Source organism: Rhinolophus ferrumequinum, chromosome 11, assembly GCF_004115265.2.
Source record: "Rhinolophus ferrumequinum isolate MPI-CBG mRhiFer1 chromosome 11, mRhiFer1_v1.p, whole genome shotgun sequence".
NCBI classification, from domain to species: Eukaryota; Metazoa; Chordata; class Mammalia; order Chiroptera; family Rhinolophidae; genus Rhinolophus; species Rhinolophus ferrumequinum.
In genome coordinates this window covers 64,588,429-64,615,061 of record NC_046294.1, presented here as the reverse complement: position 1 = coordinate 64,615,061, position 26,633 = coordinate 64,588,429, and the positions used below count along the sequence as shown (strand labels likewise).

Sequence of the window (26,633 nt, the reverse complement as noted above, 5' to 3'; positions counted from 1 at the left end):
AGAAGGACGATTTCCCCACCACCCTTTGTATTTAAAGACTTCAGATCTGCCTGGAAGAAGGGAGCTCATTATTTTCCATACCTTACTCAGTTCTTTTTCTTGATTTGGTTGATCTGGGGCTACTGAAAACATCTCTTTCCTTTTCTTTTCTGATTCGTTAATAGAAAGCGAATAAGATGATTCATGTCTACAAATTTAAATGAGTAAAAATGAAGTTTAAACTTGATAAATTTTAGTATTATATTGTTAATTTAGACTATTGCAGGTTGCAGAGATAGATTATTCATTTGTTGGAAACATTTCTAGTTACAGAAATTCCAAGTTCTAACAGATTCAGATCCCATAAATATTTACATATTTAACTAAGTGCAAATGTTTTTTTTGGGGGGGACAAAAGGTAGCAATTAGTATGGAATTTCAATTATACATTAAAACTAGCAGAGTACTGGGTTTGCATATGTAGATAAGATTTTTGGATAAGAAAAAAAGACTGTTTCCTGTAATAAAATAGCTTGGGAACCCATTAAAAAAGGAAATACACCTGACTTGCTTCTATATCGTGAAAAGGAACTATGTCAGGGGAAGTCTGAGGGGAGCAACCACTTCATAAAAGTGTACCAAAATGATTGAACCTGACAGTCTACCCAGAGAGAGCGCAACTACATCTATTCTTTCGCTGTTCAATTTATAAAATGGAATTGCAACCACATATGGATACTAGAGAGTAAAAGCAGGAAAAACTAGTATAAAAGTACAATTTCCACAGGAAGTTTGGAGAAGTTTAAGCAGGTAATGTTCACTTCCACGTCAAGGAAGTTGGTAGAATAAAAATCATTAAAACAAAAATAAAGGTAACTAGGTAAAGAAAACAGAATGCTGTTTATTGCTTGACTAACCTGGTAGAGTCCAGTGTTGGAGTTATTTTTAGTAACTGTCAGAACATTACAGCCCAAGGTGCTTCTACAACCCAAATAAGGAAAAGGCTAACAAAATCTTAGCATTATTGGGAAAGGTTCTGATAAGGAATAAAAACATAACAATGCTACTACTATTAAACTATTCTTCGTCTACGCTCTGTAATCTGGGCTGCTTCACCTTAATACAATTATAAAGAAAAAACAAACTCCGAATAAAAGAAACCAAAATAACATAAAGGATAGAACCACATTTATATGAAAAATAGGATTAGAAACTTTCAATGGGAAAGGTGAAGGCAGAGAAGACTATGCCCAAAGTCTAAAATACAATAGAAACTGAAAAGTTAAATATCTTTTCATCAAATCTTAGAATATAGAACTGAGCCAATATACTCCAAATGAGAAAGATGTAGTTTGGAGACCAAAATAAATACTAACTTAAATAGAGGCTGGCAACCAGGCACAGCAAGAGTTGTATTGGCCAAATATGTGAATAACTGCAAGATTTTAAATCATGTTTTGAAGGAAAGTTATTTGGAATTGAGCATTGGCCTTGTGAGATAGCTCCATAGAAAGTTTCTACAATGCTCTTCACAAAACTGGAATGAGACATAGTGGAATGGTGTGCTCTTCTGGGAAATTTATGTTTTTAGGCATATACGTTCTTTGTGATAAGATGTTTCTCATCAACTCACAACACTGGATCAGTGCCTTGCACATAATATAATTCCGATAGATTTATTAATGATCGGTGATGATGATATATAGCCTGTATCCAGAGCACTCAATAAGGTTGACTGGCTAATAGGTATTCTACCATGATTGCTGAGACATACAATAGGTCATTTTTAAGAATCTTAATTTGCCATTTGTTGGAAAGGGTAGACCTCAAGGAAATGCTAGCAAGTCCCACAACTTTGAAGAAATAATTATTACCTTTAAAACAATGTAATCACTTTTCAATAAACATTCTTCACCAGTTGCCTATTCAATTTTTAAAATCCTATCATTAGTCTAACATTGACCTTCAGATTTGAAAAGGATTCAGGTTCAAATGAGAATTAGAACATCAGTGAATGGTTAGAAGAGTCACACTGTCTATTCATAAGCATAAACATTTAATAATCCTCAGCAGTCCATTTCCTTTGTGGTTATGGAGTATGCAATATCTATCTGATTTTAAAAGAGGAATAAAATATATATTCTAACAAAACCCTTCATGGAACTCACAAGGTGGTGAGAGTGGAGGCCAAAATAAATACAATATTTATAGGTGAAAAAGTTAAAAACAGGTTTACAGGCAATCAAAATAAAAACATTTCAAAAATATGGAATACATCTTATTTATATTAATATATGTATAATTAAATATTGGCTCTATAGTATTGTTTTACAATGTCCTGAAGAATAAAAGTTCTAAGAAAATTTCTGACTCAGTATGACACATAAGTATCCACAAAATCCAGAACATGATACAATTTTCTAGGTAAGTAAAGACATTAATTTTGAAGATAAATAATCACTAATTTTATTTTTAATATCTGATATTATCTAATAATTAACATGTTAATACAAAACAAATAGGCTTAATTTTAGTTTCAAGTATAAAACTTAATAAAGTCAAATATGATGTTTTGAACAGTTTCTCTCAGGCTGTGAATATAAAGAATATACCTTTTTTTATTTTCTTGAACATTTTGGCACTCTCCTGTTTTTAATAATTCCCTGTGCAACTGCAATCGTTCCATTTCTATAATTCTCAAGAGATCATCACGTGACTGTAACTCACTTTTTACCTCTGAGAGTCCTGCTTCCATGACCTAAATAAAAACATCAAAAATTTTCAATGCTCACATTTGGATAATATGATGTATAATATGTTTAGAAATATTTAATATCTATGAACTAGCCTAATTTCAAATGGACTGATATTTAGTCCTTTGCTGGCTCTGTCTCACAGAATTTCATCCCTTCATTTATTCAACACATATTTTCTGAGTTCTTATTATGTGCTCAGCCCTAAGGATGCATACACAGAATCTGTCCTCAGTGTGCTGACAGTTTGGTGATAAAGACAAAGAATAATCAAATAATCTTGTAAATATGGTCATGCTGTACGTAAATTTGAAAAAGGGAAACATAAAAGTATGAATAAAATATCAATGCATAAAATTTGGATTAATGCAAATAATTCCCAATTTAAACAATAGCCAAGAAAAAAATCTAATATCAAAGCTGGCCAACAAAGTAAATTAGAAATCATGGTTCCATCATTGCCCAATAATAGCCCTACTTTAACTGGTAACTAGCAACACCAGCAATCCTGTGAGTCCAGTGTTTTATTTTGTTAGCAGGAGAGACTTGAGCAAGTTTAAACCTGGTGGGAAGGATCCAGTTAGGAGAACGAAGGGGTAACAGTAATGGTGTCAGGTTCCTGAAAGGTGGGTGGGATGGGTCCCAAAGCACAGTGGAACTGTTGCCTAAAGCAGAGTCCCTCCTCTACTGTGATAGGAAAGAAGGAAGATGGAATGTGGACAAGTATACACATTTGGGCACAGGGAGATAAAAGGCAATGTCAGGTGGTGACAATAGAAGAAGTGGAGGTGGGAGTGATTTTTGAGAGTGAAGGAGGTTTGAAATGACCTGCAATGGGAGCGAGAGAGTTAGCCAACTAGACCAGCACAGTAGGATTCCTGCCAGTATTGAGTACTCATTTGAGGTTTGTGACCATGACCTGTTGAGTGATTTTCTCCAGCTGTACTTGGCTGTTTTCTGGGAGAGAGGAATGACAGTCCTGTATCATCATGTCTCTTCTACTCAAGTATACTGGGAAACTAATATTTATTAAGTGAGCCTGACCCAGGTCATTAAATCCATTGCCATTTTTATAGATGAGGAAGTTGAGGGCCAGACTTGATCCAGAGTTACACAGTTCTTAAGAGGCAGATTTTGGAATAGAAATCCAGATCTTTAGCCTACTAGTCCGGTTATAATAAAGCATTCAAGATGCAAAATAATTTGTTTCACGCAAAATAAGTAAAACAGACCTACAGCTTATTGATAAAGACAGAGGGAGAAGCTCTGAGGACAGGAGGTTCCTCTGCTGATATAGGCGGTATAAAATACTATGGATATTTTTTTAAAAAATCATTTGTTCAATAATTCTTAATATACTGCAAAAAAAATGTATACAAGTGGACACTTTGGTCAACGTTGCTCAAGCAGTAGTTCACCGTAATCAGAAGTATCTGGATGCTGATGGTAACCACTTTGAGCATCTCTTATAACTACAGAAGTCAGACGTGACTTGTATTCATCTTTTGTTATCGGTATATATTAAGTATTATAATTTTAATAGTTTTTTCCTTTTTAAAAATGTGTATACATTGTTTTGGCACCCTCTGCATATTCAATAACAGAATTATTCAAATATAATCCACATACTATAAAATTTACTCCTTTAAAGTATATAATTCAGTGGATTTTAGTATATTCACAAATTTATGCAAGTATCATTATCTAATTCCAGAATATTTTCATCACAAAATAAACGCAATACCTATTAGCAGTCCCTCCCTATTTTCACTCCTCCCAGCCCCGGCAACCATTAATCTATGTTCTGTTTTTGTGGAATTGCCTGTTCTGGACATTTCATACACATGGAATCATTCAATATGTGGCCTTTTGTGACTGGCTTCTTTCACTTAGCATATGCTTTCAAGGTTCATCCATATTGTAACATGTATCACTATTTTATTCTTTTTTATTGATGAATAATGTTGAATTGTATGGATATACCTCATTTTATTTATTTATTCATAAGTTGATGGACATTTGGGTTTTTTTCTTTTTGGCTATTATGAATAATACTGTTCTGAAAATTAATCTCTAAGTGTATATGTGGATATATATTTTCTTATTAATTCTTATCTCAAACTTCACAAAGTCTAGAGATATAATTGTGCAGACACCATAGAACCTGTGAGTTCCCAGATAAACTTTTTTTTTTTTTTAACCAAAGCTTTAAATATACATTATTTTCCAGGAAACCTAGAGACCTAGGTTCAGTGAAGGACCGAGGTAGATGCAATATTTTGGTTCCAGAAGTTCCTGACTTGGAAATAAGTATAAGAATATATTCAAATAGGTGACTGAATAGACTTGTTTGAATAAAGATTTGTTTGGATCAAGTTCCTGTTTAAAACAGTGCGGATTTTTAAGATAAAGTTAAAATTTCAAAATAAACAAAAGAAATGTGAAACAATAGATTGGCAAGTAGAAAGACAAATTAACTTGATGAGAATGTCATCCATTACTTTGCCCCATTGAAGAAAGCACTAGCTGGGCTCCTTTCCTTGCTTTGCAAATTTGCCACCAGGGAACAATTGTGAAAGTAGAAAAGTGGGCCTGTTTTCACTTGGGTGAGGGTGGGGGTGGGGCACAAAAGGGCTCAAACTCGAGGCCAGTGAAGTGTAATGTCACCACAGCCTACAGTTAACTGAAATTCTATAAAATGTAGTAATAATAATGGAATCTATTTCTTCACTGTTATTAGAAAATAATATCTACCGTGTTTCCCTGAAAATAAGACCGGGTCTTATATTAATTTTTGCTCCAAAAGACGCATTAGGACTTATGGTCAGGGGATGCCATCCTGAAAAATCATGGTAGGGCTTATTTTCTGGTTAGGTCTTATTTTTGGGGAAATACGGTATGAGAGTGACATGAAGATATCATTAAAGAAAAAAAAGCTTATTTGTGATGTATTAATAGCAATACAAGTAGGAGAACTTACGTTAAAACTGAAATTTCATAATATAAATCAATAGCAATGATTTGATACATTTTTCTAGTGTAAATATGCAAAAGTTTTCATTATAATGACAGCAGTATGTAAATTGACTAACAGTACAAGAGGCTTTGTTGATATTGACAAATTGAGAGTTGTTTTATGACGTATGCAATATCCCTTTGAATGCAATGTTAAATTAATAATATTGAACTGACCCAAGAATTGGTGAATTTATTTAACTTAGATGTTTAAAATTGGCATGCTTTTGCATAACAATCAAATTAATTATTTCTCAGTGTGGATGCAAATATTCAGGAAAATGATTCTTTGGTATTTGTTTCAGCTCTTGGAACACTTTCAAGTTTGTTTGTTTGTTTAGATATGTAAATCTACTTTTTTAACTAAATTTTATGACATCAAGTACAGATGAGGTATTCCAGTGCATGCTTAGCATTCAAATTGAGATAAGTAAAATACACATAAGATTTTGAAGTCTCAGTATGAAAAGTAATGTAAAATATCTTAATTTTTTACATTGATTATATGTTGAAATGATAATACTTTAGACATATGTTGTGTTGAATAAAAATCTATGATTATTATATATTAATTTCACCTATTTCTTATTCTTTTAATGTGGCTACTAGAAAAATTTGAATTATATTTGTGATTTGCATTATATTTTCATGGGACAGTGTTGCTCTAGTACCTTAATGACATATTAACAAGCAAACAAAAAATGGTCAAGGGTTTTGGGCATAGATATTAGAAAAAATGTGGTATAATTTATTTTTGTCATTAACCTCCAGTGGGAATTATCACACATTTTAAAAATGTTAATGTAGTGTGGCATAGTACATAAATATATGCAATGGAATTAATATGTATACTGACACATTTCAAGGTCATAGAGAAACAAGTGAGAAGATGTGATTCATGTGAAAATTCAGATACATAGCCCATTACAGTGTGTTGTAAACTGAAGAGAATTTGATATATAATAAGTGACAGTAATTTAAATTGAAATGGTTGTCTTTTTAAATTCATGTGCAAGGTGTGGCACACTGTCATACAGCAGTTTTGCAAAAAGAGAAGAGGAGCTTCTTTCTAAATACATGCACTGGTTACAGTGATTATTTACCTCTAATTATTCTCGTTTGGCAAAATAGAAATTTTGTAAAACAAGATTAAGTCCCATCTGTTAGTTAAAAATTTGGCTAACGGTTTGAGAGAAGCCATGATTTTTAACTTTCAGATCAGCTACCATATAGTTTATAATTGATATAGTTGCATTTAGTATTTATTCTAAAGCAAAAGAATGAAACATACATAAATATGGAAATAAAGCAGAGAAAAGTCTAAATGAAAGCATTATTTTTAGCATTTTCCCCCCTAAATGCATTAAAAATAATTAGTGTTTTTCTGGGAGTAGAAATCTTATCTTGAATATTTGAACTACATTATTTCTCAAAAATCTTTTCATCAGAATTATAACATATTTTTGTGTGTGTGTGTGTGTGTTTGTGTGAAACATACTCTAGAATAATTTATTTTTATTTTTTAACACGTGGTTCTTTTGTAAAATATAAAATGGAGGTTCTTAGTTTAAATTTAATACTATTCCGAGAGCCAAGGATAATAAATATTTTTTAAGTGAACAAAAATTTGTAAAAATTGCTTTGCTAAACTTTCTCATAGAAATTGGTGGATAATAAATAAATAACAGCCACATTAAAATTTATGACTAACTATGGAAAATATCACAGTATAGAGTTAGAGAATGGCTGGTGAAGAATATGAGAAAAATAATATTTCAAAATTTAAAGCAATGTTTCTTAACCTCAGTACTATGTACATTTGGTTTGGATAATTCTTTATTGTGGGGGTTGTACTGTGCATTGCAGGATGTTTCACAGCGTCCCTAGCCTCTACCCACTAGATGCCATTAATGCTGCTTCCCCCTGTTGTGACAACCAAAACTATATCCAACCATTGCCAAGTGTTACCTGGGGAGCAAAATCACCCCAATAGAGAACCACTGATTTAAAGGAAAGTCATAACCATTTAGACAATTAATACTGTTATTTTATAACCTTTAGTATAAATATCAATAAGAATATTTCACAATTATATTGACTTCTATGACTAGCTGGGTTTTTATTTTGTTATTAAATATTCAGGAACATTAATAAATTATTAAGTACATTAATCTATGTATACTTAAGGAAAAGTCAAAGTGAGTAATATGGACTTTCCTTAGTCCAGACAACCCACAGAGCCTTCTCCGGAGTACTTGTAAGCCCCTGGAAGTTTGTAGAATCTTGGGTTGAAGGGTGAGTCATATCCTGTTGCTCTGGGTCAGGAGGGTAAGTCAATTAAATGATATTGCTAAAGGACAGGGTGGCCTTGGCCATCCCATGGTTTGAGTACTCCAAGTTCCTTCTACACGCCCAGACTCTCAGGTTGTACTTTCTTGCCAGTAGGAGTGTGTCAGTGTGATAAGTGTGAGAAACGCAGGCTTCAGACATTTATTTGAAGAGAGAGATTGTAATCTGTATTGGGAATGTGAATTTATTAATGTTAATCAATGGACATGCTTCCTTTATTTGCAGTATTCTTTCTTTTCACAAGATTCTCCATCTTACTTCCTGGAGAAGTATAAAAGATAAAGTTCTGAGAAGGAGAACTTTAAAGTTCTGAGAAGGTGGGGTTGGTCAAGGAAAGCATTACAGAGAAAGTGTTACTGCTCAGAGAGGGCAACAGAGGTTCGTTCTAGAATATGGGGTAAGAGTAGTGATTTCTATTCTATAAGTGAGCCAAGAACAAAAAGCTGAACCTCAGCCTATAAAAGGGGGTGTTCTTCGATGCTGCAACATGTTCAAACAGAGTTCTTGGAGGGGAGATTAAGAGGAACTGATGTTAGTGAAGAAGCCGAACCTCACTGAAGGGTAGAACCAGACTTCATAACCGGACTCATTAATGAAATATGTTTCTGGCAAAGATTTCTAGGGACCAGAGCCAAAAAGGTCTCAAGAAAGGTCAAAGAGAACTCACTCCTCAGTCTGTGCAAGATAACCTGAAATTCAGGGGACAATATTCAGGAAGTGCCCAGGAAAATAATTTTATTGATTGATTGTGATCCTGGTGCAGACTCCAGCAGTACAAAGACAGCTGCATAATGTAAGTTTGTCTTTAAATTGGGACCAGAGATTTGACCAGGTGTCCCATACCACAAGAGGTGGATGGGAAGCAGTCCCTGAGAGGGAGAGAATTCCATCTGACCCAGCAGTCATGCAAACCCAGCTCCACTAAACTGGGTTGGCTGACTGGCAAGCTAAAAACTAGAAACCACTAGTACAACCTCTAGAGCAGAAGAGTAAGACTGATCTCATTTATATTATAGCAAAACCAGGGAAAAACCATCATTAATACCTTTTCTATTTCTAGAAAATGTATGGCTTTCTCAGTGTTTAGTATTTGTGGTGTAGCTTGTTTTGTTTGTCTACATCTGTATTCTAATTTGTATTAGAATGACAAAGCTGGAATTTGGGATGGGGGAGATGTACTTCTCTTAGAAATACCATGGACTAGGAAAAGCTGGGAGTCTTGTGTTCTGTCCCCTTGCAAACTTGGGGAAAGGGAAACACAGAAGAGTAGATGCTGGCAGAGAAAGAAATTAAACGACTAGTCCCATATGGAATTCCCTATATAATGTAGCAGGATGAGGGATTGAAGAGTTGGCCCAAAATTAAGAAAGGACCCTGGGAGTTAAAGTGGCACATCCTGAGGTGGAATGACTTAGAGAAGCAAGTGGAAGTCCGCTCAGATAGTGACCTGAAAAAATATACCTAGCATAGGGAGGGAATAATTGCAACTAAGAAATGGGCCAACTGACAGAAATTGGTGGAAAGAGTGATAAATCACTGTTATTTTTATCTAACCCCCATGCTTCTCATTGAGGTTATTAGATTGTTGAACCCTTAATGATTTCCTGGATCTGCAACCCAGGATTCCTGTGAGTCAAAGACGCATAGGGTCAGAGAGAATGAATAGCAGGGACAGAGGGTGGGTGTGGCTAAAGGGCCATGATTTTTAGGCACTGAGGTCTGCAAGTGACCACTATTATACTGCACTGTTCATATATTATTATTATGCCACTGCAGAACCAAAGTGCACTCCAGTGGAGTAAAGTGCCTTTGGGGTTACTGAATTTACTCATCTAGTGAGAATTACATACTAAAAGGAAATAATGAGCTGAATCGATACATGTAATACGTAATTAGCTTTCTAATCCATATACCTGTTGAATCATCATTTATACAACTCATGGGCAATATCAGTTGAAAAATAAAAAGATCTTCACCTGGCACTGTCTTTGGTACATTTTCAGTTCTTGTAAGAGCTTCTGATTTTCATCTTGTAACTTATTCCGGCTTAATGCTATTTCACTCACAGCTGATTTTAATTTTTCAATAATGAATTCATCTCTTTCATTCGTTTCACAGTTGGGATCTGGTTCACATATCAACCGAGGAATTTCAGAGCTGCTGTCCTCTGTGCAGTGATTTTTACCATTTAGTTGAGTTTGGTAACTTTGTGCCTGTTTCTGAGAAATATGAAAACTGTGTCAATTAAATGGAGAATATCGTATTTAAGCTTACATAAAGTTCAACAATGATAGAAAAGAATTAGGAAAAACATCTTTGAATACATTATTAGGTAATGAAATCTCACCCTTTGTAATTCATCTTGTGTTTATTATAAAACCTCAATTTCAGATGGCATAAAGAGAAAGTTTATTTGTATAACTTCAGAGCAAAGATGTAGAGTTGGGTAGGGGGTAGCTTGGGGTAGAAATCTCGAAGATATAAAAAGAAAATTATGGATTCAATTACATAATAGTTGAAAATGTCTCTTTGACCAAAAATAAACAAAATAACACAAAAATAACTGGATTGTAAAAAAAGTTGTCGACACATACAACAAGGGTTAATTCCTAATGTACAAAAACTTCTACACATCAGTAAGAAAAAGACAACACAAAAGAAAAAAATGGGCAAAGATTATGAACAGGAAATATACAGAAGAGGAAATGAAAAAGGCTAAGAAGCATGTAGAGAGATGCTCCGTATTACAACTAGTCAGAGAAATGCAAAGCAGATTAAGCCAATATTACTATTAGTCCATCAAGTTGGTAAAAATCAAAATATTGATAACAATTTATGCTGGTGAGAGTATGGGTATTCATGAATCCCTGTTCATGAATTGTAAATTACTATAACCTTTTTGGAAGTAATCTACTAGTAGATATTAAAATTTTGAATGGACATATCCTCTTCCTGAACAATTAGTTCTAGAATTTGTATCTAACAAAAGAAAAGTATTAGTATTTAAAGATGCATATACAAGGGTATTTGTTTCAATATTGTAATAGTAGAAAACTGGAAGCTACCTGAATGTACATCAATAAAGAAATGATAGAAAAAATTATGGTATATCTACCATATACTATGGTACCGTGTTTCCCTGAAAATAAGACCTACCCCAAAAATAAACCCCAGTTAAGATCGTCAGCCATATGGACGCATTTAGTATGTTATGACGATGTTCCAGAAGAAGATGACATGACTGGATTTGAATAAATGTAGATTGTTGTACATGAAAAAAATAAGACATCCCCTAAAAATACGCCCTAATGCGTCTTTTGGAGCAAAAGTTAATATAAGACCTGGTCTTATTTTCGGGGAAACACAGTATGGTATATCTATTATATACTCTCAAATACTATGTAGAATTAACTAGAATTTTATGTAGTAATTTGAAAGGGGATCCATGGTTTATTATTAAATGAAAAAGCAAATTTTTAAAATGGAAAAATATGCAACTTCCACACAAATACATATTTACATATTTGTACAAACAAAAGAAAAAGTGTGTAAATACCTAACTGTTAACAGTGTTTATAGTAAATGGATAAGAATGGACTAGGGGATAAGGCTATTAATTTTACATTAGATTATTTTGTAATGTTGAATTCAGGCAACATGTATGACATAATTCAAGTAACTTAAAGAATGAAAAAAAAGTACATCAAACAAAAAACGTAGTTTTTTTTACTGGCTTTAATAAAAATTCTTTCGCAAAACCTTAAAGGCATATTACAATCTGTATCCAACTCACCATGCTTTCTGCCTACTACCCCTCCTTGCCTCCCACATGAACTCCCAGCCAATTGCTTCATTTTCCATCCCCAGAATTTGCCCTTTGCCCTCTTGCCTCAGTGACTTTGCTTTTGTTACGTCCATACCTAGAACACATTCTCTCTTATCTCAAAATATATTAATTCTTGAAGGTCCAGACCCCGTCCCACCCCTGCTGAAGGATGTTTCCTATCTGAGTCCAAATTTTTCTCTTACTCCTTTGACTTCTAAACGAATTTGGATCTTTTCCATTCACTTGTCATTAATTATCTGTAAATCTGTATGTGTATTATCTCTGTGTCTAGGTTGTAAAGTTCTTGAGGGCAGGGACCAAGCAATCTTAGATTTTCTAAGTGACTTGCCCGCAAGCATGCAAAAACATATGCTAATTCATGACATAACAATGGACACTTTTAATAGCATCGTTCTTTGAGACATATAGACTAAATTCACCACTATAGATATTTAATACGTTTGTGACTTTACCTTGTGTTGGACCTATTCTGGTTATTGTCTATTAGTTGGCATTTCTATCTGTAAAAACATTATATACTAAATGGCACAGATAATAATATTTAACCTCTAATTTCTTCTAATTTAGAGTATAGTATGAGACAATGTACCTGAAATTGATTACACTTCTCAGACAATATTTTTTGTTGAGCATCTACAGAAACCAGATGAGTCTGATATAATATCTCTTGCTTGTCCCATTCTCTTGACTTTGCTCTAAATTCCTTTTTAAAAAAGGGGAGGGACAAACATAAATTGAAAAATTATTCATTTTAAAGCATAATGAACAGGGCTTCTTTCATCTGGACATCTTCATTCTGATAAAAAAATAAGTCCATTTTTTCCCCACTAAGAAAACAAAAAAAGTGTCAAATCACTCATCTTGGATTTACTACTAGATATGTCTTTTAATTTTTGCTAGGAAAATATGGAATTTGTAATTTAATCCATGTATAAAAAAATTAAACATTTTATTTGTTAAAAACGTAAAAAGATTCTCTGATAACAAATACTGATTACTAATAAGGAAGTTTCAAACAACTTTTTGAATCAACCAGTACTTCCTATTTCCTGAACAAACAGCAGTTTTTTCCCACCTTTCATTCTCTATACTCAGACACCAAATATGTTCCCTTGTTTTTTTTAGGGGATGGAGTTTGGGCTGATTTAGTGACTGTTCCTCGTGGCTTTGAATGCTACCATCCAAGGTGAAACACAAATGAACTCATTCTAAGGAACAGAATCACCTCGGGCCTCATTTAGGCAGGACCAACTGGGAAAGTACTAACCTGGGGAAGAAGTGTTGGAACTGGCATGATATAGCATGCTCAGTTCTTCAAGTTTTTGCTCAAATAGTATATTCACATAGCATGATTATCTGTTGACAAATTAACATGAGGAAAAGATATGGCTTTGGGAATGCCAAAGAAAGCTTCACTGCTCCTCAGTTTTGCCTAGGGCTGGTTATTGTATCTAATCTTTCTGTCCAGGCTGTAAGCACCTTAAGGGTAAGGACTATGTATTTCATTACCTTTGTATTCCTCACCATGCCTGGAAAAGTGCCAGGCACCACTTATATTCCCTAAATACACAAACAAAAGCAGAGTATTAACATTTCCTAGAATTTGTGCTCGCTTTGGCAGCACATATACTAAAATATTTCCTAGAACTTAAACATTTCTCACTACATTTTGCAAAGAAAACAAAATGGTTGGAAACAACTGTATAGCTAAGTCCATGACCATATATTATTGCATATAGGTACATGGCGTGAATGTATTGATGTTTCCAATCATCCATTCGGCGATACTTGTTAAACACCCTGTGTCCACGAGGTACTGTGGAGAGAAGAGAATTTGGAACTAGTTCACGATTAAAAGAAACAAATTTTGAGAGGAAAAAAAAAATCAAGGAATATATAATAAAATAAGGAAATGTACATATAAACAAATAATCTTACAGTGTAGGTATAATATTAATGTCACATAAAACCACACCGAGGATGTTGTGATTATCTCAGCCATCTCTAGTAATATGTTAAGTTGGAACATAGTTCATTTGGCCAGAGTGATTGGTGGTGTTTTGAAGATGGCTAAAATGACTGGAAATTATGCTATGCTGGAAAATAAATATACTAACTTAGAGAATGAAAGCTACATCTTGCTTAAAATGAAAACAGGGCATTTCGTATTTTCTATAGGTATATGATGTTAAAGAACACTCGGGGAAAATTTCATTTTCTAAATCCACAAGTCCTAGAATAATCAGTGAAGGAAGGCAATAAACTAGGAGGCTTTCATAATAATTAAAGGTGATGTGAATTGAGTGGTGGAAATAAGGTTATAGAAATATGGATAGATCCCTATTAAATATATAATACCTTATGAGAAATAGACTATATTTGTTAAGATAAATGGGGACAGTTCATGTAAAGTTATTGACTTTGCTTCTGATATTCAACAATTAATAAAATTAAGTACATAAAAACAGGGTCTTCAGTAATAGTGACAAATTTACAAAACTGGGCTCTAGTAGAAAATAGGTAACATTTCAAATCAATAGAAGGTAGATAAACATAATTGCTGTTTACTTTTAATCTAGAAAGCAATCTTTGGAGTCAAATGTGAGCAATGTTGACTTACATAGTTCGTAGCTTTCAGACAATACTAATATTTAGCTTCACCCACCCAACAACTACAATCTTGAAAATAAGTATTTCCCAGCATGCTTTAGGAGGAGGCAGGAGAATTAACCTTACTTTCTTACAAATTGAGGTTAATGCTTACAACAGGTAGAAATGAGGCTAGGATGAGGCCACGCAAGGCTAGATAAGTGTGTCACAGACATATCGCAGCAGATGCTTGTAATAGTCCTGGCTTCTTGGTCTTACAGATGTATGGATTTTGAGATTCGGAAAGAAGCACAAAATATCCAGTAGTGATGGGACCTAGTTATGGGGTCCTACAGAGTCCCAGAGAGCTTTGGGATTGAGGATTATTTTGTAGAGACAGAAGGTGTCAGCCCAGGTTCCAGAGGGTCTGTAGAATTGCCTAAACTTTCAGAGTAAGTTCTTCATGACTGAAAAATCTTTCTCGGTCTTTAAACTTGATAATGGGCCTAGGCCACTAAAATTAGGGTGTCTAGTAGAAGCTACATTAATATATATAATCCCTCTACTAAATATTATGAAATGGAACAAACATTTCTTTAATGATTACTATATGTCATGGACTCTACAAACCTTCACCTAAGATAGTTTTAACTTTTATTATGAAAATTTTCATGCTTACATAAAAGTAGAGAGTATAACAAACTCCCATGCGTCTTTCACCCAGTTTAACTACCATTGATTTAGACCATTTTTATTTCACCTCTCTTCACCTTTTTTTGTTGGAGTATTTATTTTAAGGCAACTTCCAGACCTCATGTATTTTCACCTCTAAATGTTTCAGTCTGCATTTCAATACATATATATGTGTAATATATATATATATATATATATATATTTATTTTTTTCTTTCATAACCACAATGTCACCTATAATATATTTTTAGCCCCATTATTAGTGAAAATATTGGAATCTGTATAGGTTAACAACTTTCCCAAAGGTCACAGGGCAAGAAGACGAGTTAGTCAGGACCTGTTTTAATTATAAACCGTCATGTTCTTTCACTATAGCTGGCTGCTTCCCATGGCTCGGTTACTATGCCAGTGTGTAAATGTCCCAAAGGAAAAACACGCTTAGATGTAGACTAAAACTGGAGCAGTGCATCTCTTACATATTAATTTTCAAATGGCTCTAAGTAAAAACAGGTACATGAAGTGTTTCCATAATTGTATAAATTAAACAATATCTACATAGTATGCTTATAAATTTTTGCATAAATACAAACATATCAAGTCATTTTGAGACTAATTTCCACTGTAATTTCATGAGAGCTATTTTATGTAAACATTTAGTTTCCTGAGTGTAAAATGTACACACACAAAGTGCTTAACACTAAGGCTTTTCTTTGGACAATTTATATGAATGTGGTTCTTCCACTAAATCCCATGAAAAGTTGATCAAATGGGTAATCAGCGACTTGAAGTCTGCATTTTCAGTGAAAGCACATGTGTGTTACAGTGCACATCTTTGGGCATCTTCTAAAGCCAGTCTAGTTACACCACTGCAGGACACAGGGGGTTATACATGGTCCATTTTCCTAGAGGGTCAATTTAGTAGTAGTAATTTTGTATTTTAAAAAAATGTACATTCATTATTCAGTCCAATATAAAATTTATAGGAATTAAAAACCTAAAACCTCAAACTTCCAGCAAAGTTCTTGCAATAGGCTTAGTTTAGGTATGTAATTCAGATTTTTCTTTTCTGCTCTTAAAAATATTTTGGAGGCGAAGTTTAAGAAGTACTGTTAATTGAAGAATAAGACGTTAAAGTATAAAACAGGGCAGTGACAATTAGATGGGAGGAAGGAAATAAGAGGCATTGGACAAGGGAAAGGGGAAAATCTGGGCTGGAATATGACGTGAGAGGAAGGAACAGATCACAGATTCCTAACAGGTTCCTACCTGGCTGATTGGGGGTACAGAACCATTACCCATCAACAAAGTGAAAGAAACTGAAATCATTGGCTGGGGGTAGGGAAGCTGAGATTTTGGGCTTGAGAATAATGACAGTAACTGAATGGGAAAATGTAAGTGTCAACTTGAGGTCAATTAAAAAGCAATAATTGAGCAGCACTGGAAACTCAGCTAAAGTTAGAGGATTGGAATTTATAGTAGAATCTACATCTGCTCTTACATGACCTGTAGCAGGAATGCTCAAGAGTACAGGGGCAAAAAATAGCTGGTTTGTTGTTGTTTTCAAGGTTGGAAAGTTAAGGGGATACAAATAAGTGCATCCGTGACATAATAAACCTTTTAGGGACCAAGATTTAGAAGTTCTGGGTGATATGGGGTGGCTATATTGGAGTGGCATTATCTCTTTAAAGAAAAACCCTGACACTTCACACTCTGCTCTGAAAACTGTTACGAGGCTTCACTGGGATTTAAGTACTTAATAGTTAAACAGGCCTTAAAGATTTATTAGCCATTCGCTTTAATAGACCCCAGGGATGTCCTTCAATTTCACTCAACATCTGCAGTTTCTTTGAACTTTTTTTTCCTTTTTTTTGGCTTTCCAAAAATGCTGATATGTATAAAAGATGTGTAAATCAAAGTGATGTTTTAATTCACTAAGTGCCTGAAAGAAAGGTGCACTATGAAAATATATTCAATGAGAAGTTGATCTGTAATAGTGTTTGTTACCACAGATGTACCACTGTGTACACTAATGACAAATAGTCCACCTCCACCACAACACGAAAATCAATCTTAATACACATGAAGAAACTAAGAAAATATAGCTCACCTCTAACTTCTGGTTCAAATTGGTCAGTTCAAAGGGTATTTCTTCTTTGAGGTGTGGTGACTCTTGTCGTTGAAATTTATTTTGTTTCATCTGGTGTAATCTCAGTTTTTCAAAGTTATTAGTTAGTTTGGAAAACTGTAAATAATAGAGAATGCTGACATTTTACTATTACTGGTAATTTCTAATTTGACTTCACTGTAGTTCTTTTCTTGGGCACCTCTTTAAAAAAATTTTTTCCCCCAAACTTACCTTTTTTTAAAATAATTTAATTTAATTTTTAAAATTAGGTGTACAAAACAGTATAATAGTTAGACATTTATCATTTATATCCCTCACAAAGTGATAACCTACCTCCCTCTCGGACATCGCATACAGCCATTACATTTCTTTAAAAATTTAAGTCGTGATTACAAAATGCAGCAAAGTTAAATGTTCCAATTAGTGAAGATAGAACCAATTATTAAAACTAAATTATTGAAGTTGAACTCAATTCAGCTTTCATGTAAATTTGGGACTTCATTAACTGCACGACGATTCACTTGATGTATATTCACGATGATATAGTGTTTTGTTCAGTTTTGTTTTAACCATATGTAGCAAAGCTCACAATTTAAAAAATATGTTTTTTTTTCTTTCTTTTATTTAGTGCCATCTTGTGTTGACAATTTTAATTTCAGTAACTTAATCTACAAAATAACCAGCTTATGCTTTATTTAAGAAAACTGGATACTTAATTTAAAATACACACACAACATAAGTGACTTATTCATGTTGATGTAAGTTGAAATAAATTTAAATATAACAATTGATTTAATTTTTTTCTTACCAATAATTCTTTTTACAACTTAGACTCTGTATTATAATTATTTTTGTTTCTTGTTCTATCTTCAAATAATAGATTAAAAGCAGCATAGTCTATTAACATCTGTGAGGACATTTCATATAACTGTTTACGAAAGCTTTTACTTTTTATTTTTAAATAATTACAGATCCACAGGAAGTTACAAAGATATTGCAGAGAGATTCTGAATCATCTTCACTCAGTTTTTCCCAGTATTTACATCTTAATGAACTATGGTACAGTGTCCAACCCAGGAAATGGACATGGGTACAATATATGTGTATAGTTCTATGCCGTTTTATCACGTGTGTAGATTTGTGTGACTACAATCACGATCAAGATACAGAACCTTTCCATCACCACAAAGATCTCCTTGGTGCCTTGGTAGTGACACTCTCCCCCAGTAACCCCTGACCCCTAATCCTGGGCAAACATTAATTTGTTTTCCATCTCTATGTTTTGTCATTTCAAGAATGTTATAAAATGAATCAAATAAAATATGACCTTTTGAGATTGACTTTTTTCACACAGCATAATGCCCTTGAGATGCATGCATATATCAATAGTTCATTCCATTTTATTGCTCAGTCTTATTCCATGGAATGGATGTAACCACAGTTTACTTGACCAGTCACATATTGACGCATTTGTGACAATTTGTGACGCATTTGCGCATTTGTGACGCAGTTGGGTTGTTTCCAGATTTTGGCTATTACAAAAAAAGCTATGGATTACTGTGTCTAATTTATCTGATATCAATGTAGTCACTTCTGCTTTCCTTTTTTGTTCTCATATAATGTTTAAAATTGAGATATAATTCACCTACCATAAAATTCACCCTTTATACAATCCATTGTGTTTTAGTATATACACGAAGTTGTGCAACCATTACACTATCTAATTTCAGAATATTTTCATCACTGAAAAAAGAAATGCCATACCTAGTAATAGTGACTACACATTTCCTCCTTCCCTAAACCCCTGGCAACTACTAAAATTTTTCTATTTCTATTGATTTCCCTATTCTGATCATTTCATATTAATGGAATCATACAATATATAGTTGTTTGTGTCTGGCTTCTTTCACTTAGCATAATGCTTTCAAGGTTCATTCATATTGTAACATGGGTATTGAATCAATACTTCATTCCTTTTTATGGCTGAATAATATTCCATTGTATGGATATACCACATTGTTTATCCATTCAACAATTGATGGACATTTGGGTTGTTTCCACTTTTTGGATATTATGAAAAATGCTGCTATGAACATTTGTATACAAGTTTTTGTGTGGATATATATTTTTATTCCTTGGGTATATATGTAGGAATAGACTTGCTGGGTCATATGGAGACTCCAAGTTTAACTTTTTAAGGAACTTCCGAACTGTTTTCCAAAGTGGTGGTACCATTTCCTATTCCCACTGGTGATGTACAGGGCTCCCATTTCTCCATATCCTTACCAACACTTGCTATTATCCATCTTTTTGATTATAGCTATCCTAGTGGGTGTGAAGGGGTATCTCCTTATGCTTTCCGTTTGCATTTCCCTAACAACTAATGATGTTAAGCACTTTTTCATGTGTGTATTGGCCATTTGTATATCTTCTTTGTAGAAATGTGTATTCATATTTTTGCCCATTTTTAAGTTTGCTCATTTGTCTTTTTGTAGTTGTCTAGTAGGTTCTTTTTAAATTATGGATGCTAGTCACTTATCAGATATATGATTTGCAAATATTTTCTTTCATTTTGTGGGTTGTCTTTTTACTTTCTTGATGGTGTCTTTTGAAGCACAGGTTTTTCAATTTTGATAAAGTCAAATTTATCTAATTTTTCTGGTGCTTTTGGTGCCAAATCTAAAAAACCATTGCCTAATCCAAAATCACAAAGGTTTACTCCTATGTTTTCTTCTAAGAGTTTTACAGATTTACTTTTTACACTTAGGTCTTTGAACCATTTTGAATTAATTGTTGTCTATGGTTTAGGTAAGGGTCCAACTTAGTTGTTTTGTATATGGATATTCAGTTATCCCTTCACTGTATGTGGAAAAGACTGTTCTTCCCTACTGAATTATCTTGGCACCACCCTGCTTTCTTTTGATTAATATTTGCATGGTATTTTTTTTTATATTTTTGCTTTCATATATAATTGTATTTGAAATGAGTTTCTGGAACAAAGTATATAGTTGTGTCATATTTTTTTATTTACTCTGTCAATCTTCATTTTTAGACCATTTCCATTTAATGTAATTATTGATATGTTAGGGCATAAGCCTGACTTTTTTTGTTTGTTTTCTGTTTGTTCTCCAGTTTTTGGTTTCTCTGTTTTAGTTTTCTTGTCTTCTTCTGGGTTATTTGAACATTTTTTTAGAATTCCGTTTTGATTCATCTATAGTGTTTTGAATGTATCTTTTTGTGTAGTTTCTTAGTTGTTAATTTAGGTGTTATGTGATGTATACATAAGCTATTACAGTCTACTGGTGTTGACGTTTACCAGTTAAAGTGAATTATAGAAATCTTACTTCTCTTTATGTCCCTTTACCCTGACCCATTTATAGCATTATTGTCAAGTATTTTCTCATTAGACATTGTTTTAATTTTTGTTCCAGCTGTCAAACAATTTATAAAACTCAAGAGAAGGAAGTTTTTAATTTTTTCAGTGTTTTACTTCTCTCCTGATGTTTCAAGATTCTTTCTCTAATGTTTCCTTTCTGCTAACAAAACTTCCATTAGCCATTCCTTTACTCGTAATGCCGGTCTATTCATGACGAATTCTGTTTTCCTTCACTTGAGAATGTCTCGATTTCCTCTTCATTCTTAGACATAGAATTCTGGGTTGACATTTCTGTTCTGTCAGTAATTGAAAAATGTTCCACTTCCTTCTGGCCTCCACGCTTTCAGATGAGAAATGTTATTTCTCTCTTGCTGCTTCTAGGATTGTTTTCTTTTAGTTTTCAGAACATTGACTAATATGTGTCTTCGTGTAGATTTCTTTGGGTTTATCATGGTTGAGTTTCACTCAGCTTCTTGAAGCTGTAGATTTACATCTTTTGCCAAGTTTTGAAATTTGTCAGCCATTACTTCTTTGAATACTTTTTTAGTCTCGCCCTCTTCTCTTCTCACTCTGGGACTCTGATGACACAAATTTTCAATTGTTTCTTATAATACTACATGTCCCTGAGGTTCACTTTCATTTAGTCTATTTCTCTATCTTGTTCAGATTGGGTAGTTTCTATTTTGCTATCTTCAAGTTTACTAATAGTTTTCTCTATCCTCTCCATTCTGCTTTTGAGCCCATGCATTGAATTATTTTTTAGTTCGGTTATTTTTCATTCATAAAATTTCTAATTGGTTCTTTATAGTTTTATTTCTTTGCTAAACTTTCTAATTTTTCATTTGTTTCTTGTATGTTTGTAATTGCTCATCGAAGCATTTTTGTAACAGTTGCTTTTAAATCCTTGTCAGATAATTCTGAAATCTGTATCAACCTGTCATTGGCGTCACTTACTGTCTTTTCTCATTCAAGTTGAAATCTTCCTGGTTCTTGGTATGATAGGTGATTTTTTTGTTTTTTTATTTATCCCTGGACATTTTGAAGTACTGTGTTATGAGACTCTTGATTTTATTTAACTATTGTGTTTTAGCAGTCCTTCTGATAACAAGACAGCAGAGAAAATGGAGTGTTGCCTTATTACTATCAGGTGGCAGTGGAAGTCCAGGTCTTGGCCTCAGTTGGTAACACAGGAAATGTGTTCCTTTTTATTGCTGAGTGGAAGTAGGACTCCAGGCTCCCTACAAGTCTCTTACTAGCACCACCATCATTGGAGAGTCATAGATGCCTTGTTACTGCTTCTCACATAGCCTTCAGTGATCCTGTATGAAGGTGAGTGGCCTTGTTACCACTGCGGGTGGTGAAGGTCCTGAGTCCTTATCGGGCTTCCCGATACCATTCCAGAGAGGATGGGGAGGGGTGCCTCATCACCACCAGATAAACATGGAAGTCCAGCCTCTCCACATGGTCTCCACTGACACTATGGGTTGGGGAGGGCCTCGTTAATGCCCAGTCGTAATAACGTCCTGACTCTTCACTCAGTCTTCTCTGACACCACCCAAGCAGAGGAGCCTGGGCAACCTCATTATAGCCTGGTGAGTGTGGAAACGTAGGCTGTCCACTCAGCCTCTGCTGGTGGGGTGGGTTTGGGGCTATAGTCTTTTTCTGTGCTGGAGAAGTGCAATTGTCATCTAAAAGTGTTTAATCTTGCTAGGCTGTCTTTTTCCTGGTCTTTTGGTTGCAAAGAGCAGGCTTTCTTTGGGGCTCTTTTTGTTTGTTTGTTTGTGCCCACTGGAGTTTTTGGGTTGCTGGCTTCTCTATTACCCAGTCTGGGACATAAAAGGCAAAAAGAAATCCCAGGGACTTCACCACCATGTCATTTCTTGGGTCCCAAGTTCCTAGTTGGTCTGTCTCTTCTCTCCACTTCTCAGAGTCTTCTTATATTGTTTTTATAAATAATTTCCAGCGTTTCTAATAGCATTTAGCAGAAGGAATAGGGAAAAGTACATCTACTCCATCTTTTCAGAAGTGGAAATCTCAAATATATATCTATATCATTTATATCTCTATCTATCTATCTATCTATCTATCTATCTATCTATCTATCTAGAAATTTAGTTTTATAATGGTTAGAAGGAAAAGAAAATACCCCCTTTTAAAAAAGAAAGCACTTTTTACAAGAAACTTTGAAAGAGTTGAGTTATTCAAGGCAGAGTGTGGTAAAGTGATCCTTAAGATAGTTTAAGAACATGAAATTGTAAATAAACCCAGAATTTCAAAGAAGGAAGCAGTACAAGGTGTGATCAAACAATACGGTGAATGTTTAAATAAAAAAAATTGTTACAGTAAAAGACATATTGTCATTAATCCCCCTCAAAATACTCCCCCTTGCTTTGAACACACGTATCCCATCATTCTTGCCACTTTCTGAAGCAGCTCTGGAAGTCCTCTTTCCTGAGTGTCTTTAGTTGTGCTGTTATGGCTGCCTCGATGTCCTGAATCATTTTGACTTTGGGGAAGAGCTAGAAGTTGCACAGTGCCAGATCTGGTAAATAAGGTGGATGAGGACCACCGTAATGTTTTTATTTGACAGAAATGTGTCTTTTACTGTAGTAAATCTTTTAAATTTAAACATTAACCATACTTTTTGATCACACCTCGTAGAGTGAGCTAGCAGCAACAAAAGTATATTTTCCACAAGACAGCATTTTCTGGTTCTAGCTAGTACGCAAACCAAGTCAAGTGCTTTTTTTCTCTGTGTTTTTTTTTTTTTATCTCCTTCCCTCTTTCTTTCTCCTCTGCTTTCTTTCCCTAATTCTCTTCTTTCCTCTCTTGTAACCAGAGAAGAAAAGAGAAGAAGAAAATGGCAGTGGATGCAGATGGCTGTTCTCTCAACAATAATGTAGTGTTTCCAAGGTATATTCTATGAAACACCTGTTTACAGTGTTTACATTGTAATACTGCACTACAGTATTAGTAGGTTGTACTTTAAAAAATAAAAAGGGTTCCATGGTCAAATATGTTTGGAAAATGATAGATTAAAAAAGCTAAATGCATTTGTTTAAAGCAGGACTTCTCAGAGCCTTTAATAATACCCATTGTGAATATCCAGGAAGAGAGAAGGAGTAAACAGCATTTCCTAAACTCTCAGTATTAGTGTTTCACAGAACAAATTTCTGTGAAATTGCCATAAAGATATTAGTTGGTTAGCCAGCAACCAAGCAAAGCATCCAATGGCAAGGATTCATATATTAAATGATGGCTCAACGCCTATAAAGAAGGCTCCAAACTTTTTAACAGGCATACCCTCTGCCACCCCCAGAAATGAAAGATTTGGTATGCAGTGACTGAACTAGTTAAATATAATTTAGAGATGGTACTTAACTTCTATTTAAATTTTTATATATTTTCACTTATTCCAGATCACGATCTCTCTGTTTATCATGAACAGTTGTGGTGACTTAGCATTTATATTGCAATTTTAGAGCTTTATCTTTAAAGAAAAAGCAAGGTTGATTGACTTGTTAAATGCTTTGGGTCTTAGCAAGGAAAAACCATATAAAATTTTATAATTCAAGCTACCTTCTAGTGGCAGCTATTTAAATTGCAGGCAAAATTTCTAGGAAGACTTAAAGAGGTAGTCTTATAAGGCCATACCTATTACGTGGCATCGAGTGTTTCATATTCCAATATTGATGGCCGGTCACCTCCCTAAAAAGGTACTTAAGGAGGAGCATTAACTACTTTGGGCTCCTTTAACTATATTATCATTTATGAAATCTTTGTACTCCAAAGAAGCTGGTCGTAAAGTAGAATTTCATAATCAAATCATACTTCCCATTGATTCATTTACTAAGTTAAGCAAGGATATATCATCTACTAGACCTGAGATGCTCAGATGATTATTGCCCTTGTGTTATCTGTGTAAGGGAGAGAGGACTTTTTGTTTGCCAGCACAGTAGAGAAATACAGGGATAAATAAGAAATAAATCACTATCCCTCTTATCACACATACAGAGCTCAATCATTTAGGAAACAGCCTACCAGTAACAAAGTAATGAAGACAAGTTTTGTTCTTTTGATTATCTATTTTGCCCAATTATTATCACATAATTAATCAACAAGTAACTCGATAAATAGAAAGCTATTAGTTTAAGCACTGTGCTAACGGTTAAAGGGATACAGAGCTAACAATCTAGTAAAAGACAAAATCCATACATATAAAATAATGAAAGACAGGGCCAAACATATTACCTGTAGTTAAAATACAAGAACTTCTGCTTGTATTAAAAACAATTCATTTAAATAAAATTAACACAATTTTATAGGTCAAATATGTATAGCAAAATGTGCGATACTAAATTGTAACAAGTCTACTTACTTGATCTTTTAGGGTTTGTAGTTGTCCTTCATAATTCTGAGTCATTGCTAAATTACATTTTTCCAGACTGTCCAACTTCTGTCTAAGTAACCCCACCTGCATTAAGAATAAAATTTAATTTTAATTTTGCTAAACTTTTCTTGACAAAATCAGAAAACATGTACAAAAGAGGGGTACAAGGCAAACAAAGCTGCTGAACCAACCAAGAATACATATTTGTCCTGCACTTTTGAAAAGAGCTATTAATAATTAAATTCACAAAAAAAACAAACATTGCTAGCACTATTCTACTGGGTACACATTAGGACAGCACAGGATGGATGTTTGACAGAAGATCCTTATCACCATCGCATTTTAAATTTAGGTTTAGAATTGACTTTTTGTTATCCTTTGGAGGGCTGACGTCATCGTTACTGGGGCAGCATCTCTACTGACACACTAGCTTTTATTTTAAACCCCACTGTCTTTGATGGGAGCTCTGCTTTGGTGAGACGATGGAATCATTGTTACATTTTTATAGGAACTAACATATCAAAAAGGAAAAACGTCTAAGAGGAATTCTTGGGGATTTGGCTTACTCAATTTGTCTGCTTAAAAAGCACGGGAAGCACCTGTTTCCACATCTGTGCCATTACAGGTATGGAAGTGAGAGACTAGCCCCTTGCGTATCTCAGGTCTGATGACCTGTCTGTATCGTGAAGGGAACCGGAGGCCAATAACGAAGTGAACTATGACAGACAATAACATAGTTAACTATGCCAAAAACTAAGTTCCATTGAGAGGCTAATAAAGGTAGAAAAACGGGTGCTGAATATGTGGACTGATGATGTTTTAGTATATGATTAATAAACATTTCTCGTCTGCCTTGCCCAAAAGAAAAATTCACAGACACAAGTCTAGCTAAAGCATATGGTTTCCCTGAACTCCTCTGCAGGCCTGAGAGCACTCATACATTTTTCTACAATCACCAGGTCAGCCCTAGGCAGCCTCCTAGGGGCCAAGGGCACACCTCCTGAATGGGTGCCCAGGTACACACACACACACACACACACACACACACACACACACACACACACACACACTCTTCACCAAACACTTTTCTCCTTTGTCCTACAATCACGTCTTGACGTTTCACTTCCTTCAGGAAATATTTTTCTAGTAGATTAGAAAATGCAAATGTTTTTGAACTCTGCCTTATCCAAAGACCCAGCTTTGACAACTCTGCACTTATTTGTTTCTACAGCAGCAAAAGCACTGACATCTTTGCTTGCAAACAGTATTTGTTTCACAACAATGTAGTGAATGTCTGTTAACTGTTCTAGATGGCATTGATACTATATGTCTGTCTGAATCAGCAGATTTTTATGGGTTTAGGCTCTGTCACTTACGTTGATAGAACACATTTAGTGCACTGTGACAGAATTTCAAGCAATAATTGCTATTGCTGATGCCTGATAAAAACTATGCTAGTGAAAAATGTATTCTGATAGACTAACTACTAGTTATCACAGTCTGAGGAATTACACATAT

General features: G+C 34.3%; 1 protein-coding gene across 1 annotated transcript in view; it reads right to left on the bottom strand.

The window, feature by feature from the left end:
• DEUP1 (deuterosome assembly protein 1) overlaps positions 1–26,633 on the bottom strand; it is a 68,819-nt gene that overhangs the window by 25,863 nt on the left and 16,323 nt on the right. The window contains exons 4-9 of the mRNA XM_033121097.1: positions 25,104–25,199; positions 17,332–17,466; positions 12,533–12,646; positions 10,073–10,315; positions 2,592–2,737; positions 82–187 (exon numbers count right to left, since the gene is read on the bottom strand). Coding sequence (XP_032976988.1) covers positions 82–187; positions 2,592–2,737; positions 10,073–10,315; positions 12,533–12,646; positions 17,332–17,466; positions 25,104–25,199 — 840 coding nt within the window. The remainder of the gene's footprint in view (positions 1–81; positions 188–2,591; positions 2,738–10,072; positions 10,316–12,532; positions 12,647–17,331; positions 17,467–25,103; positions 25,200–26,633) is intronic.